The 15,775-nt window shown below is 55.7% G+C and overlaps 1 protein-coding gene and 2 long non-coding RNA genes across 3 annotated transcripts; 1 reads left to right on the top strand and 2 right to left on the bottom strand.

Moving 5' to 3' along the window:
* Positions 1 to 150: 150 nt before the first annotated feature.
* Positions 151 to 3,811, bottom strand: LOC121108160. The gene is made up of 4 exons (XR_005842455.2): positions 2,705 to 3,811; positions 974 to 1,085; positions 770 to 876; positions 151 to 523 (listed from the first exon to the last, which is right to left on the bottom strand). It is a non-coding gene; the product is annotated as an uncharacterized LOC121108160 (long non-coding RNA).
* A 196-nt stretch (positions 3,812 to 4,007) lies between these two features.
* LOC101751245 lies at positions 4,008 to 8,719 on the top strand. The gene is made up of 3 exons (XR_005842456.2): positions 4,008 to 4,309; positions 4,776 to 7,163; positions 8,552 to 8,719. It is a non-coding gene; the product is annotated as an uncharacterized LOC101751245 (long non-coding RNA).
* Positions 8,292 to 10,618, bottom strand: LOC121108158. Its single transcript, XM_040655072.1, has 6 exons — positions 10,335 to 10,618; positions 9,925 to 10,048; positions 9,585 to 9,647; positions 9,017 to 9,331; positions 8,604 to 8,680; positions 8,292 to 8,470 (listed from the first exon to the last, which is right to left on the bottom strand). Exons 1-6 carry the CDS (start codon positions 10,386 to 10,388, stop codon positions 8,414 to 8,416), a joined length of 690 nt encoding a protein of 229 aa, XP_040511006.1. The 5' UTR covers positions 10,389 to 10,618; the 3' UTR covers positions 8,292 to 8,413.
* Positions 10,619 to 15,775: the final 5,157 nt, after the last annotated feature.

The following is a 15,775-nucleotide window of genomic DNA, read 5'->3' as shown; positions in this document are numbered from 1 at the left end:
AGCTCATGCAGCCTGCCGTGCTGCTACGGGGCACTCCCGGGCGCAGTGGCGAGCTTTGGCACCGCTCGTTCGTGCTGCCTCAGGAACGGATCCTGCTGCTCAGCAACACCTCTTTGGCGAAAAAATACCCGCTGAGAGAGGAGCGAGGAATCACGCTTACGAAACTGTTGGCTTTTATTGGGTCGCCCACCACAGGGTGGGTGCAGCTCCGCCTCAGTCCCGCTGACGTTCCTTTCACGTGTCCTTGGCTTGCAAACAGGCGGCACGAGGACGAGGAGGAGCAGCAGCAGCAGCAGCACAACGACGACGACGAGGACGAGGAGGAGCGCAGCCTGCGGACGGCCCTCCAGGAGCTGCGGGTGGACGCGGCGCGGTGAGTGGCGCGGAGCGGTGCGCGGCTGTCGGTACCGCGCTCAGCAGAGACGGAGCGCTCTGACAGATCTCTGGCGGGTCCCGTTTCTCACCGCTGAGTGCAGAGGAGCTCAGGGCTGCACACGCAATTGTCGCAGCCCATCACCTGAAGCTGCGGGGCCGAATCGGGATGCTGACGCCGTGCGCTGAGGCACCGCTGTAACGCGGCCCTCTCTCCTTTACCTCCTCCTCCCCCCTTCATTGCTGCTGTGAACTACCTGGATATTCAGTGCGATGCTGCCAGTAGCTCTGATAGCCAGCTTCTGCACTGCAGCTCGGTTTGGAGTGGCAGTGGCCAAGACAAAGCACCTCCAGTAAAGCCCAGTCCCTTAAACACGGAAGAACTGCGGGGAAGTACCTTTACAGCAGCAGTGTTTGCGTGCCTCTCTCTTCTGGGAGAGCCCCGCTTCCTTAAGGCTCTTCCGCTGCTCCTGTCAGGGACTGCACACCAACAGCCGTCTCAGTCTTGGAAGCAAAAAGAAAAGAGCAACACCCACGTTAGGTGCCATGAGCCACGCCACAGAGCTGCGTGAGCAACGGCACAGGTCCCGTATTTACCTACCTGTTCACCTGTTCTGACCCTGCAGGTGTGAGAGGACTGCAGGAGGACCGGCCGGTCTCTCACGGCACGGACGTTCCAGGTCTCCTGTCCTGTATCCTCCCACGTTTACGCACTGCGGCACAAAACACAAAACCCGGTCACACACACCAAAGACTCACGTCCGTTCCAGTGTTTGTGCTACAGCAGAACACGGCACAGAGGACAGACACAGTCCTCACTTTGAGGCCAGCCATGGCAGAAGAGCCACAGCTGAACCTCTGCTGAACCACCGCTGCGGGGCCTGTGGGGAAGTCACGGGAGAACTGCCTCGCTCTGCCCTCATCGTCTCACTCTGACTCACACAACAGCCAAACCTCACTTTTCCTTTCCTTATCCACGCTTCACAGATCCATCTGTGAAACAGCCCTGTGCAGCCCTCCCGCATCCCGTTCTGTGGAGGCTCACGCTTATGTCAGTGACGTGACTGTGGAAGACCTGGCAGGGTACCTGGAACACCATCTGCATATACCAAAGAAAATGTCTGCCATGGCAGAAATGATGTATTCATAACCAAACAGCAAAAACAGTCACAATTCTAAGCGTTATCAGAAATTTAAATGGCTCGTTTGTGCCATATTTGTAATGTTCTGTTTCATCAAATGTTTTATTACACAGTACAGTTTAGTTTTGTAATTAAGAGAAAAACTGTACATAGTTGCATAGACTCCTGTGGCTGAAATGATGTATACTTAACTGAAAGCCTTATTCAGTCACATAGTAATACAGTTTATTTTTGTAACTCGAATAAAAACTGTATATAGTCTCATAGACTGACAGAATGGTTTGTTTCGGAAGGGGCCTCTGAGATCATCTCGTTCCAACCCCCTGCTGCAGGTAGGGACACCTCCCTCGAGACCAGGCTGCTCACAGCCCCATCCAGCCTGGCCCTGAAGGCCTCCAGGGAGGGGACAGTCACAAACTCGCTGGGGAACCTGTCCAGGAATCTCTTCCCAGTCGCTGCTCTCAACCTACACTCTCCCACTTCAAAGCCGTTTCCCCTCGTCCAGTCGCTACCTGCCCTTGTAACAAGTTCCCCCCAGCTCTCCTGTAGGTGGGCTGTGAGCTGCCAGGGGGTCCTGGGGGACACACAGCCATCCCAACATGAGGCTCCGTGGAGCCCCACAGCGAGCAGGGATGTCCCCATCTGCTCTGCGCACAAAGGACCCGCAGGCGCCCGATGCAGCAGGGCCACCGCGCCGATCCCACCCGCCCATGTTCCTGGGGCTGCCACAGGGATGATCTCATTCTTGTGCTGCTGACAGCCCCAGGAGCCCTCCTTGGGGCACCCCAGGAGCCCTCAGCCCCTGCCACCCCGCTCCAAGGTCCTGCTGCTGGAAGGGATTGGGGGGCCGCAGGGAGATACGGGAGCCCCTCGGTGGGCTCTGCTCCCAGCATCCTCCTCCCCTCCGAGGGACAATCTTACAGATGAAACCTGGCTTTACAAGGAAAAAAGAGTCATTGGTCAGCTATTAAATAATTAATGAATAATTCCCCCAGAACTTTGAAGTGTGAAGTGGCGCAATGTGGGGCTCCAGCAGGGAAAAGGGGGACAAAATGCCCCACAGAACTCTCCTTACTGCCAACACTCCCCGGAGCACAGCAAGTGCCTGAAATCCTGCCCAAAGCAAAGCCTTTCTCCTGCTCAAGACTTGCCCAGAAAAGCCAGAGCGCAGCCCCAAGACAAGGACATACCTGAGTTATTGTGGGGGCTTCCTCCAGGCAAGCTGCAGCACCCACTGCAAGCAACGGGCAGCATCACCTCAGCCTGCTCGTCCTCCTCCTTGGGTCTGTGCTGCTCCATGGCTTCAGGAGCCCACGGTGCGTGGCGGCATCTCACCGGGCTCTGCACACCGGGGACACAGTGACAGAGATGCGGAGGAAGGGACAGCTGACGGGGAACTCCTGCGTCCTCCTGGAGCAGGGTGCAGCTGGGATGTTGAGCTCTGAGGCTGCTCCTCACGGAGCCGCCTTGGCAAGTAGCATCTCCTGCCCCGTAGTCCATGTCTTCCCAAATCTGCGAGCTGGGATGCTCCGCTCGGGAGACTTCAAAGCCCAGCACAGAGCGTTGGCTGTGCCATCACGACGTTCGCCCCAGCATCCATCACCCTTGCGGCAGAGACATCAAACGCATCTCCAAATAGCTCCCCAGGCGCAGGCACCATGCCAGCTCAGCTGCTCTCCTCTCCCGGCCCACCCTGGGATGGCAGGCAGGCAGGCACACACCGCAGCCCCACGGAGGAGCCCTCACTGCAGCGGCCACAGCCATGGGGCAGCCCCACATCCACGGGGCACACTGCTAAGCGGGGCTGCAGTCCTCACACTGCTCTGTGCCGTTACCCGGTCCCCACGGACAGCAGGTGACCCGGCATATGCTGGCAGCACGCTGTCCCCAGCAGGGGATGTGGGCTGACGTGCTGGCAGGGAACAGCACTGAGCACGGTGGGGATTTCTGCCTCCACCAGGAGACACTGCGCTCTGTCACAGGAGAACTGCCTCGCTCTGCCCTCATCCTTCCACTCTGACTCACACAACAGCCAAACCTCAGCTTGTTTCTCCTTATCCACGCTTAACAGACCCCTCTGTGAAACAGCCTCGTGGACTTCTCCCACATCCTATTCTGAGGAGGCTCCCACCTATGTCGATGATGTGACTGTTGAAGACCTCACAGGATACCTGGAACACCACTTGTATATTCCAAAGAAAACGTCTGCCATGGCAGCCTCACAGTAAGGAACTTCTTTGCTCCTTGGAGCCCCTTCCCGCCGCTGCCGCTGCTTTCGGGGTTTCCGCTGCGCTCCCAGCACGGCGCCGGCCCCTGCCGGCCTCTGATTGGTCAGCGGCATTTCCATCCCGCCCCCGGTGGCCTCTGAGTGGTCAGCGGCAGGTCCATCCCGTTCCGTCCGGCATCTCATTGGTCAGCGGCAGCTCCGTCTCGACCTCGCTGGCCCCTCAATGGTCAGCGGCAGCTCCGTCCCGCCCCCGGTGGCATCTCCCCGGATGCGGGCAGCACCGAGACGGAAGCGCGGCAGGACGGGAGCGGTGCTGAGGACAGCGGCGCCGGAGGTGTGCGGGAGAACGGCTCCATGCCGGGGAGAGAAACCGAGCGCGGCCCGAATCCCCCCGCCGTCCCCTCCGCTCCCCTCCCCTCCGCACCCCTCCCCTCCGCTCGGCCGTGGGATGCGGGGATTTGGGACGGCTGAAGGACTCGGGGCCCCCACCGCCGCAGCGCTGCTGCCCGCATCCGGGCCGGGCCCCCCCGAGCCTCCAGCGCTGCTCCCGGTGCCCCCCGGGGCTGAGGTGGTCTGTGGGTGTAGGGGCAGTGGGGGAGATGTGGTGGGGATGTGGGAGCTGAGGGGGCTGTAGGGTAATGTGGGGCCGTGGGGGGCTGTAGGGGTGGCTCTTGGGGGCTGTGGGGGGTTACAGGAGGTATGGAGCAGTAGGTAGGTGTGAGTGGAATATAGGGGAATGTGGGGCATTAATTGGTCTTGCTAATTCTTGACGGAGAAGGTGTGTTTAGCTGCCAAAGTCGGTGGTTTGATAGCATGTTCTGAAGCATGTTCTGAATGGTTTGGGGCCCTTCCCCTATTACTCACGTCCTAAGGCAGTGACGGACTTCCCTCACTCCGTAGGAACGGTTCCTGTGCAAGGGCATGGCCGTCTGCCTGTAAGAGATACTGAAGGGGATGGCTGTGTGACTGCCGTGATGGAGTTGGCTTTTGAATGTCAATTGCACCCCGTTAACGTGCAGCTCTTTCTGACCCAGGCAGGAGCCGGGCAGCGGTACTGCAGCTCGTCTGGCAGCTTTGCAGCTGAGTTGGGAAGTAGAAGATGTGGCTGTGAAAGAAGAAGTCAGTTGCTGGGACGTCCCCCTGTTCTTCCCCTAGCTGTCCCCTTGCCTCAGCCTGGATTCCCCTTGCATTCCTGTAGGATTCCCATCCATCCTCCTGGTTGTCCCTTGCTTTCCCCAAGGTTGCTCTTTGCTTTCCCATGACAGCCCACCCATCATTCCCTCAAAGCCCCAATATCCACCCCAGTGTTTCCCCAGCAAGACCCCTAGAGACGCCCTGTAGCCCCCCACAGAGCACCATACACCCTCTAGGACCTCCTCAGACCCGGTACGCCCCCCCCGTAGCTGGCCCATACGCACACGGAGCCCCACAGTCCCCAGCATCACCCCATGTAACCCACTGGGCTACCACAGAACCCCCGTATTTCCTCTATTTCCTCCCTCAGACCTCCTTTCCCACCTCCAAGACCCCAACCCCGGGATCTCATCGATTCCCACGGTCCCTGACAGCAGCACCCCTGTCACCATCCCAGGAACCCCATAGCCCACCTGAGGGCCCTCCTCAACCCCATCCCCATCAAGCTCTTGTACAGCCATAGGGTGCTGGGGCAGGGGTGGCTGCTGCAGGAGAGGAATGCGGGGCTGGAGCAGGTGCAGGGCACAGCTGTGGGTGAAAGGGATGTGAGGGGCACTGTGGGTCCAGGAACGTAGGGGTTGTGGGGGCACGTGGGGAGCGGTTTGGGGTGAGAATGGAGGATGTGCGGTGGTGTTGGAGTGCACTGGTTGATTTCTTCCTGGGAGGGGATTGGGGTTCCCTTTGGCCCAAAGGTGGAGCCCTGATCCATAACCCCACGTGAGCCCAGAGCCCCATATAACTCTGCATGAGCCCAAGGCTCCCCATGACCCATAACCGTGTGAGCACCGTAAGCCCATATGAGGCTGAGGGCAGTGATGGGTCTGTTACTGGCTAGGTCAGGAAGTACTCTAGGGTGGCTCTGGGGCCGCTGTAGAATAGCGCTCTGTATCTGCCCCTGACCCTCATCTTGGGGGGTAAGATGGGGGTGCAGGGGTTAGTGGAGGGCTAAGGAAGAGATTCCATGAGTATGAACCATAGCAGCCCCAGAGCCATCCTAGAGCAGCGCCATCACTGCCCATGGCCCATGGCCAGCAGCAGTTCCACCACAAGCTGTGTGTTGGGTCAAGGCAGCTCCTAGGTGTTGCTCTGCTTCATAGCTGCCCCAAAGTGCCCCTGTAGCCCTCCCATAGGTGTCCTTTAACTGCCCCACCACCCCGTAAGTCTTCCCCACGTCCTAGCACATCCCCCCACGTGCGTGCAGGGTGTGCAAGAAACGCTCTCATCCCTGATATTCCATCAGGCACAGCCCTTCGTGCAGCAGCAAAGCTCCTTCCTGATTGCTGTGGCGTTACTTCACTCTCCTCAGTGAGTTCCTTCTGCTCCCGTTGGGTTGGTTGAGTTGGGTTGGTTGGGATGAGGTGGGGGCAGGGATCCCAGAGTTCTGGGGCCACATGGCATCGGGTCGCAGCGTGTTGGGGGCAGGAAGGGTCAGGGAGTCACAGGGTCTTGTGGGGGTGTGGTTCACCCAGGGCTGTGGGTCACGTATAGCCATGGTGTCATGCACATACAGGGTGATGAGATCATCTTGGCTTAAGGCTCATGTGGGGTTACGGCTCAGGGCCCCACCTTTGGGCTGCATGGACCCCCAGTCCCCTCTCAGGAAGAAATGAAACCCCTCCTACACCGCTGCCCCCTTCCCCCCCTTTTTTTTTTTTTTTACCTCAAACTGCTCCCCACATCCTCCCATAGCACCCCATACTCCCGCGTCCCTCTTGCAGCCCACATCTTGTCTTCTCCTGAACAGCATTCTGCTCCTGCAGGCTGTGTTGTCATATCCATTCTATATCCCCCACAACCTCTCCCACAGACCCACATAGCTCCTCAAGTACTTTCTCTGACCTGGTACACCTCCCCCACCGCCAACCTGGGACCTCGCAGAGCCCCACAGTCCCCAGCAGCACCCCACGTCCCCCACGGTTCTTCAAGGATCCCTCCGATTTGAGGGAGGCTCAGACCTCCCTTTATGCCTCAGACCCCTCCTGTGTTCTCTGACTCCCACAGTCCCTGACAGGACCCCCATCACCATCCCAGGACCCCCATAGCCCACTGATGAGGAACCCCGCAGCAATCCACATCTCAGGATGGGGCTCCAGCTTTGCCCCAATGCCTGCATTAAAGAGAGGAGAATGAATGAGCGTAACGGGGCACCTTTCCTCCTGACATTACCAACTGCCTGCGTGTTGGCTGTGCCACGTGAGCGGCATTTTGTCCTCGAGCTGTGAGTGCAGGTATGTGTGCATACGGGGGGGTGTGCAAAGATGGTGCTGAGCATGAGTGTGCACTGCACGTGGGCGTGTGCACGGTGTCTGTGGGTGAAAGTTTTGCACGTGTGTGCGTGCAGATGGCTGTGTGCAAGGCTAGAGCTGCGCTTGTGTCTTTATGCACGTGGGTGTGCAGAAGGATGGTGTGCACGCATGTGTGTGTATGCATGAACACGAATGCGTGCATCAAGGTCTTTGCACAAGGCTGTTGGGTTTTGCACACACTTGCGTGCACACGAATTGAGTGCGCACACAGGGCTGTGCAAGGATGCACTTGCACGTGTGTGTGAATGCACAGGTGTGTGTGCGGAGAAGTCTTTGCACGTGGGTGTATGGTTCTGCACACATCCGTACACACAGATGCGCGTGCAAGGGGGCAGTGGAGGCTCCTGGGAACGGGAGATATCTGGGAGCGGCGGAAGTCCCGCCAGAGTGCTGGAGAGCACAGGGCCGGGAAGCACAGCTCCGCAGCACTGCGCTCTGCACAACAGCCTGCAGAACGGCACGGAGCGCTGACAGAACCAGGACACAGCGCCATAGCAGGCACTGCAAAGGAAACAGCTCCATCCCAGCCGGAGCAGTGACAGGCAGGCAGGCACTGGGGAGGGCTGCACGGCAGAGGGACGCCCTCTGTGTGCCACACCAGGAGAACCTGGAGTGCTGTCTGTAAGCAGAACAGTGCCAGGATGGCGGCCTGGCGGTCCTAAGCTGCAGAGATGCTGCTCTGGACCAACAGCCTGTCACTTTCTGAGAAAACGCCGTCCTTTTGATGAACTTTGCTCATTATACACTCGTCATCAAAGCCAAAAACACTCAGTGCTGCCCTGGGAAACTCAGCCATCTGCACAGCGTTGCTCTCCAAGTTAGCACGCTCGTGGCCAGGCTTTGTTCCTCACAGCTCTCTGCACGTGCTTTGCAGACAGTCTGTTTGTGGGCAGTGCAAAGGACTGCTGCCTCCGCTGTATCACTGGATGGCAGCATTTGCTGACGGAGCTGTGGGAGTTCTGAGTGAGCGCTGCGAGACCAATAACGAGGAGGTGGTGCAGCAGCTCTCCGAGTGCCGCTGGACAAATGAGGCCGTGCGCTCTGTGTGAATCTCTCATTGTGTCTGGTATTTATTGACTCCATCTGAAGTTGGAGTGCTGAGGTGGGCAGCACTCGCAGCGCTGCCCTGTAACGCCGCGCACTGCAGCCGCTGCCTGCTGACGCTCCTCCTCTCAGTCCTTCAGCTGCAGCTTCTGCATCATCTCCACAAGGCTGTTCACTGCGGAGGCCTGGAAAGAAACGGAGCGAGGGTACAAACAGGACACCTCTTCCCTCGGGATTTTACAGTCTCTTTCTTTCATGTCTGACAGACAGAGGCCCTGAGAACAACCAGAGCCGTGTCTGCCTTCACCAAGGACTCACCTCTGCACGTGCAGCGGCAGCTCTGAGGGCAGCCTTCATCGATTCCCCTCTCCTCTCTTTCTCTTGGCGTCTTCTCGCTAGAAAGCAAGAATAAACATGAATGCATTTTGTCAGCAGCACAACTGCAGAAACAGGGGTGCCGTACAGGCAGAAGGCAGCAAAAAAACAGAGGAAACGGGACTAGGAAGTTTCCCAGTGAATGACATTTCCAGGGGGATGTGCAGAAGACCACCATGGAGTTAATGGAAGGAGACGGGGTTACGTGTTCTGGCACCTCACTGCCTTTGGACTTTGTAGCCGTCCACTCTTGTCCCCTCCACAGAGAAGGAAAAAGCAAAGCGAACCCTGAGCAAACTCAGTGTGCTTGAAAAGGGCAGCAGCTCACCAGGGTGGGTCCCACAGCACCTTCTCACCTCTTAGCTTGGAGCTCCGCGCTGCAGCAGGCCCAGGGTGTGCTGCTGGAGCTGGCACGCTGTCTCCGCTCGGCCCCCTCACTCTTTTGTTAGCAGGCAGCTGCGCTGCTGTTGGCTTCGCTTCTTCCAAGCCTTTGCGTTTACATCCAGCCAAGGACTTGGAGACAGAGCGGGGGCACACGGCAGGGGAAGGTCTTCCCCCTGTGTTGGGACCTGCTGTTGTAGGAAGCCCTCCAGCCTGGAGATGAGCTCTCTCCAGAAGGACTTCCTGCACCGCTTTTGCGTAGATCTTTCCGTTGGGCTCGGCACCTCTCTCTGTGATAATCGGGAAAGGAGAAGCAACAACATTGAAAGAGAGTCCTTGCAGTCCTTGCGGTCTGCAGAATGGGCCATCATGCTAGGATGTCTCGAGTGCTCACGGTAAGGGATCTTAGGATCTTGGGTGAACGTTGGGTTCCCAGCACGGATGTGCAGTGCCCTTTCCTCTCCCCTCCATCGCACACACTGCCCTTCATGCAGCCCTATTTAGAGGCGCATACCCATAGCACAGCTCACATGAGCTTCTTACCTGCGGAGGCTTTCCGTTTCCCCCCTTGCCCAGCACCACTCCATGGACGCGCAGGATCCATCCCTACAGAAACATTGTAGAAAATCCACAACGTTGATTTCACAGGCACCAGCAGGCGGCAGCAGAGATATCATGCAGTAAGCCCACGTCCCCCCAGGAAACAGAAAGATGCTACTTTGACAGCCCAAACACAAACGGATTGATAGTTCACTTTGCACTGCTCCTTCCTGCACTCCAAATGGATGCTTACTTGACATCCCCTACAGCACTGCACCCGCTCAGAAGGAATACTCAAAATTCATTCCTCCACACTTTGCGACAGAGGGCTGAAGAAACTCACTTCTGTATGGCAGGAAGGACCGTCCGTCCCTGTTGCGTCCCTCTGTGCGCTGCAAGGCGCGGTTGGATCTCTGGCAGCCTGCTGGCTGCTGCTCCCAACCGCGGGGAACCGCACCGCGCCACTTCTGAAGAGAGAAAGGGAGAAACGGTGGTGGGAACGGGCAGCCAAGGTTTGCAGAGAGGTTCCAGATCGTGCCACAGATGGGATATCAGAGTGCTGAGACACTGATTATCACTATGGGAAAAGACAGCCTGAGCCACGTCCACGTTGTTAGCCCAGGCTGTCAGCAGTGAGCGCTGAATCCAACCGGTTCCTGAGGTCACCAAGGACCAGCAGGGCTCCCCCTGCTCCGTCCCTTCCCCTTGAAAACAAGGAAACGGAAGCACCAAGCAGAAGAGGCCCAGCCATACCTTGCCACTCACACGGCAGCAATTGGAACCGCGGTCGTCTCCTTGCTGAGACATGGCTGCTGAAGGCTCAGAGGAAGCTGAAGTTCCAGAGGCTCTCTCTGCAGGAACTTCCCCGGCCCTTGGAAAGAGCTGGCTTCCCTCTTCCTAAGACCGCCTCTATCCCGGAATCTCCTTTGGGACAGGAATCCTGCAGAAAGTACCGACGAGTGCACACGCGGTGCTTCCGTCGGGCTCTCACAGGGTGATCTGTTCCACAGAAGGCCCAGAGCTCAGTCTCTGCGTGCAGCACGCTCACCAGAACTCCAGCTCTGCTCACCAGCTGTGGCACAAACGCTCCCACCCCAGCAGTGGTTGTGACCTCAGCGAGTGCCCGCATCGCCTCGGTGCTTTCATCATAAGCGAAGGAAATGGACGCCTCCCAGCTCCACATCTTAGGGTCACCCAATGGGGTTATCTGAAGAACAGGAATAGAGAAGTGAAGACGACTCTTGTGCAGCCCAAAAAAAAACAGAAAAGACCAATAGGGCTTCATACTGGTCAATGGAGTCCCAGAGGAATCACTAGAAACCAATAGCAATGCACGCCTGAATGTCCCGGGGCTGGTGCAGGCTTGTCTGGCTGTGGCGTTAGGCTTCAGGGCCGATGTAGCCCCCTCGGGCTGTGGCTGTACCTTCAGGCCTCGGGCTGGTATAGGCCTCTTGGGCTGTGGATTTATATTCAAAGCTGGTGTTGGCCTCTTGTGCCATGGCTGTGGCTTTAGGCCCTTGGCCTGGTTCCAGCCTCTCTGGCTGTGGCTTTAGGCCCCGGGGCCAGTGCTGGCCTTTTGGGCTGTGGCTTTAGGCCCTGGGATCAATGGCAGCCTGTGTGGCTGTGGCCTCAGGCCTTGGGGCTGGTGCTGGTTTCTCAGACTGGGGCTGGGGCTTTAGGCCCTGGGGCCGGTGTAGGCCTCTCTGGCTGTGACTTCAGGCCCTTGGGCCGGTGCTGGCCTTGCTGGTTGGGGCTTCAGGTGCTGGCCTCTCTAAGTTTGGCTGTGGCTTTAAGCCCCTGCACTGTTTCAAGCCTTTCAAGCTGTGCCTTTAGTCCCCAGGGCCTTTTTTGGCCTGCCTGGCTGTGGCTTTTGCTTTAAGCCCCATGGCCGGCGTCAGCCTCTCAGGCTGTGGCTTTAGGGCCTGGGCTCAGTGCTGGCCTCTTTTTTTGTGGCTTTAGACCCCAGAGCTGGTGCCGGTCTCTCAGGCTGAGCCTGTGGCTTCAGGCCCCAGGGTCCGTGCTGGTTTGTCTGGCTGTGGCTGTGGCTTTAGGCCCAAAGCTGGTAGTGGCCTCTCCAGCTGTGGCTGTAGTTCCAGGCCCCGAGGCTGGTGCCGGTTTCTCTGTCTGTGTTTTTAGGCCACAGGGCTGGTGCCGGCCTCTCTGGCTGTGGACTTACGTCCCAGGGACCTTGCCAGCTTCTCTGGCTTTGGCTTTAAGCCCCAGAGCTGGTGCCGGCCTGTCTGGCTGTAGATATGGATTCAGGCCCTGGGGCCAGTGTCCACCTCTGTGGCTGTGGCTTTAGGCCCTAGATCTTGTGTCAGCCTATAACAACGTGCATTTGAAAATGGTTCATGTAAGGAAATGAAAGCAAGAGAACACAGAGCTCTTCTGGGTATTTCTAGAATTGCGAAAGGGATCGGAGAGTGTGCTCAGCCTTGGGTGGCTGGTTGTATCCAGCAATCCCTACCACAGTTGTAAACATCACTAAATCTTTGTTATCCTGCTTGCCAGGATTTGGATGGGACAAGAAGCCAACGACTATCAGTTTAGGGGAGGTAATGAATGTTAGCCGCTCCCCTTTGTTCACCCCTTGCTACTTAGGTTACACAGTTCTTCTGTGCGATGTGCCGGTGCAATAGCTCTGAGCAACCATTTTGATGGGTTCAGCAATGCTTGGGGCAACAGGCTTTGGTCATCCTCAGATCTACATGACGAGAGAGACTGAAAGAAAAATAAAATAGGAGGTAATAGTCCTTTCTCTTCTTCTAGTCAGAAGACTAACCAAACCTTCCATACTACGTCTTTTGCCTTGATAGGGGTGTTCCCTGAACCTCACAGCTTTAGCACAACACTTTCTGTTGAGATTCCCGCCAACGGGGAAGTATTAGTGCCAGTCCTCTGCCTCTTTTTGTCTCTGTTGTCTGCATTTCATTTAGTGGCCCACGAACAGAGCCAGGACAGCCAAGCCCTGCAGGTGGAGGCAGGGACCAGGCTCAGGAGCAAGGGCAGAGTGGTTTCTTTGTTTCTAAAGGGAATGACAGTGTTTTCTGCAGGTGGATTTGCCACAGCCTTTCTTACAAGGACTGAGAGTGGGATGAGAAGTGCCCTGAAGTTGCAAGTAGGCAAAAGAGCAATGCAAATCAAGGGAACTGTGTTGGAGACCCTGCCTGGGAGCAGAGTGACGTGAGAGCCCCACCACCTTCTGCTTAGGAGCTGTGTAGAGTCCCCATCCCAAATGGCGTGTTTCCTTAGCAAAACGGTTGTTCTTCTGGAAAGCCCCAGCTCCTCGCATTACATTACTATGTGAAGAATCCCAGGCTGAATTATTTAGAACTACTTTTTTGTTAGTGGTCAAGTAAAACACGGCAACAGAGGCAGCGGGGGGTAACCTCAGGAAAAAGAGGGGACAAAAACATCTCCTGTGTCAAGGCCTGACTTGATGAGAAAGGAAGAGCTGTGGAAGTGTGCGTGGTTGGAGGTGTCCATCTCCTAGACTGCACCCAGAGGAGGAGAATGATTCTGGCTCTGCAGTCTTGGAACTCCAGGCAATACACACAGGGAAGGATTTCTGGGCTGAGATGAATTTATATCTCTGCAGCTTCTAATCTTTTGCATGTGGCGTTCTCATGCAGTGAAGCTTTTGGACATGGTTTATCGTCACCGTAGCTGACCTGCATGGGAAAAGATGCCATTAGGTCTCACATGAAAGCTTTTAACCAAGCTTTGACTTGCCAGTGCTTTCCGTTGTCTCCACTTGCCTGGTGCCTCCTTGAAAAGTATGCCTCGTCTGGAAATCTCTAGAAAAAAAGCTATTTCCTAGCTTTTGTACAATAAAGAAGCATTTGCAACATTGCTTCTTGCAGCAGTACGGTGTTTCAGAAGAGAGAAAAACACAGCTGGCATCAACTGGATTTCTGTTGTTGGTAAAGCTGGGCTGAGCTCTAGACTGACTCTTGCACCTGGGAATGCGAGCAAAGCCTGCAGACACAGAGGAATAACTTTTCCCTGCAGGCTGAGCATGCCAGAGGCAGGTCATTGCTAGGAGAGCTGGTGCTTTAAAGCAGCAGGTCGTACAGAGAAGGTAATTCTGAAAGCAAGCTTGCCAGTTCTTTTTTACCTAAGTGGTTTCTGAGCAAGGAAAGAGTTGAGATGCTGTTTGCTCGTGGAAGACGGGGAGAGGAAAAGCAAGGAAAAGGCATGCTGTGCATAGCCAGCGCATTGCACCTGCACCGGTCTTCCCCTGCACAAAGGAGGAGCAGCTCAGCGAGCTTGGCCTGGGCCATGGAAGGGAACATCCACACGTCCGGAGCAACCCCAAACGAGTTAGCTGTGGAGGCTGGTTGTTTTCTGCTGTTTGTCTCATCCTTCTGGAAAGAAGCAGGAGGAGACAGAGCTCAGATTTGATCCCGCTGTGCATGATGGTTAATGCCAAGGGACAGAAGGGTGTGCTTAGGCAGGGGAGAAGCTAGGAAAGCTGAGCATCGTAGAGGAACGAGATTAAAACAGAGCTCATTCTACACAGCAGTTCAGCACGTTGAAGGGATTTATCTTCCCTTCTACCAGTGTAGAAGCTACCAACACTACCAGCGTGTGTTGGGCTTGGTTGCTTGCAGAAGGAACAAGGTTACGTGTTGGTTTTACAGAGAACAGCCATTATGATTTCTTGATAGATTTAATCGATAATAGCAGAGGAGTGGCAAGAAAGGGCCCTGCCAATGCCAGTAAGTTCCTACCCAGACCTATGTGACAGACTGACGTGCGGAAATCAGACCCTATAGCCAGTAAGGATATGGAGCAGCTATGTGTTTATTGGTGACGCGCGTACACCCTGGTGCAAGGGGGATCGTTCCACCTAACTTGCACCCCGCCAGGAGAAATGGTGCTATAGTTATAGGTCAAACTAATACATAATCAGTAGGTGACAGGAATTCAGATACATCTTCATTACATTCCCGAGAGCCCATTAGCATGCAGTCCCTCCCCCCCTTGCGCGGGCGTAGTAGGTCGTGATGATGAAGGCTTGCAGTCTTCCTCACAAAGGCTCGTCGTCTTCCTCGCTGCAAACTTCTGACCCTGAAGGGGGGGCATCCCCCAAACCACTTTCAACTTGCCCTGTAGACAACTAATCACCTCCCTGCCAAATGTTTTTTCAAGCTGCTCTCCAGCCCTTATCTCTATGGCCTTCATCCTCCTTGCTATTCCAGACCCAGTGTCTGTGAAAGTGCTTGGAACCCCTTGTTTTCTAACACTCTCTACCTAAACTATCTCTATTTGCCCCTTGTTTCTACTTTGTGAAGCTGCTTTCCCCTTTCTTGCTGTGAGGCCCTTCTCTCTCAAACTGCAGGGTCCTGCTCTCTCTCTTCAAGAGCAGTCAGAAGAAAGACAAGTGAGAATACAGGGAACAAAGAAAAGCAGAGAGGAGAGCAGAGGCAGCAGAAAGAGGAGTGAGGATACAGAGAAGAAAGAACAGGGGAAGAGGAGTGCAGATGCAGAATAAAGACAAGTCTGGCAACAGGAAACAAAATCCAACAGAAGAGCAGTGCTGATGCAGAGGGAAAAGGAGTGAGGATGATGCAGGGGAATAAGAACAGGAGAGTGAGAATGCAGAGGAAAGAGCAGGGAGGATAGAAAAGAAGGGAGAGCCTAAGAGGTGGGCAGATGGAAAAGGAGTGAGGGAAGAAAGAAGAGCAGAAGAGTAGAGCCAATGCAGAAGAAAGAGGAGTGAGGAAGCAGGGAAACATACAGCAGAAGAGAAAAGCAGATGCAGGTGGAAGTGCAGTGGTGAGATGCAATGGAAACCATCAGAAGAGTGAGGATACAAGGAGGAAAGAACAGCAGAAGAGGAGCACAGCTGCACGAGAATGAGCAGTGAGAATACAGGGAAGAAAGAGGAGGAGGAGAGCAGATGCAGAAGAAAAGAGATGTCACGTTACAGGGAAGAAAAGCAGGGCAGATGAAGTACGGAGAGGAAGCAGGGGAAAAAAACGCCGAAGAGCAAGGATAGAGATGAAAGAGCAGTGAGGATACACAGAGGATAGAACAGCAGAAGAGAAGCAGAAGAGAAAAAACAGGAAAAGAGTGAGAATGCAGACGGAAAAGCAGGGAGAATACAGGGAAGAACCAAGAGCCTAAGAGAAGTGCAAATGCAAAAGCAAGCGAGGCTACAGGGAAGAAAGGACAGCAGAAGGGGAGTG

Source organism: Gallus gallus, chromosome 37, assembly GCF_016699485.2.
Source record: "Gallus gallus isolate bGalGal1 chromosome 37, bGalGal1.mat.broiler.GRCg7b, whole genome shotgun sequence".
Classification (NCBI taxonomy): domain Eukaryota; kingdom Metazoa; phylum Chordata; class Aves; order Galliformes; family Phasianidae; genus Gallus; species Gallus gallus.
Note: the sequence above shows the minus strand (reverse complement) of the source record. Positions and strands in the feature narration are given on the sequence as shown.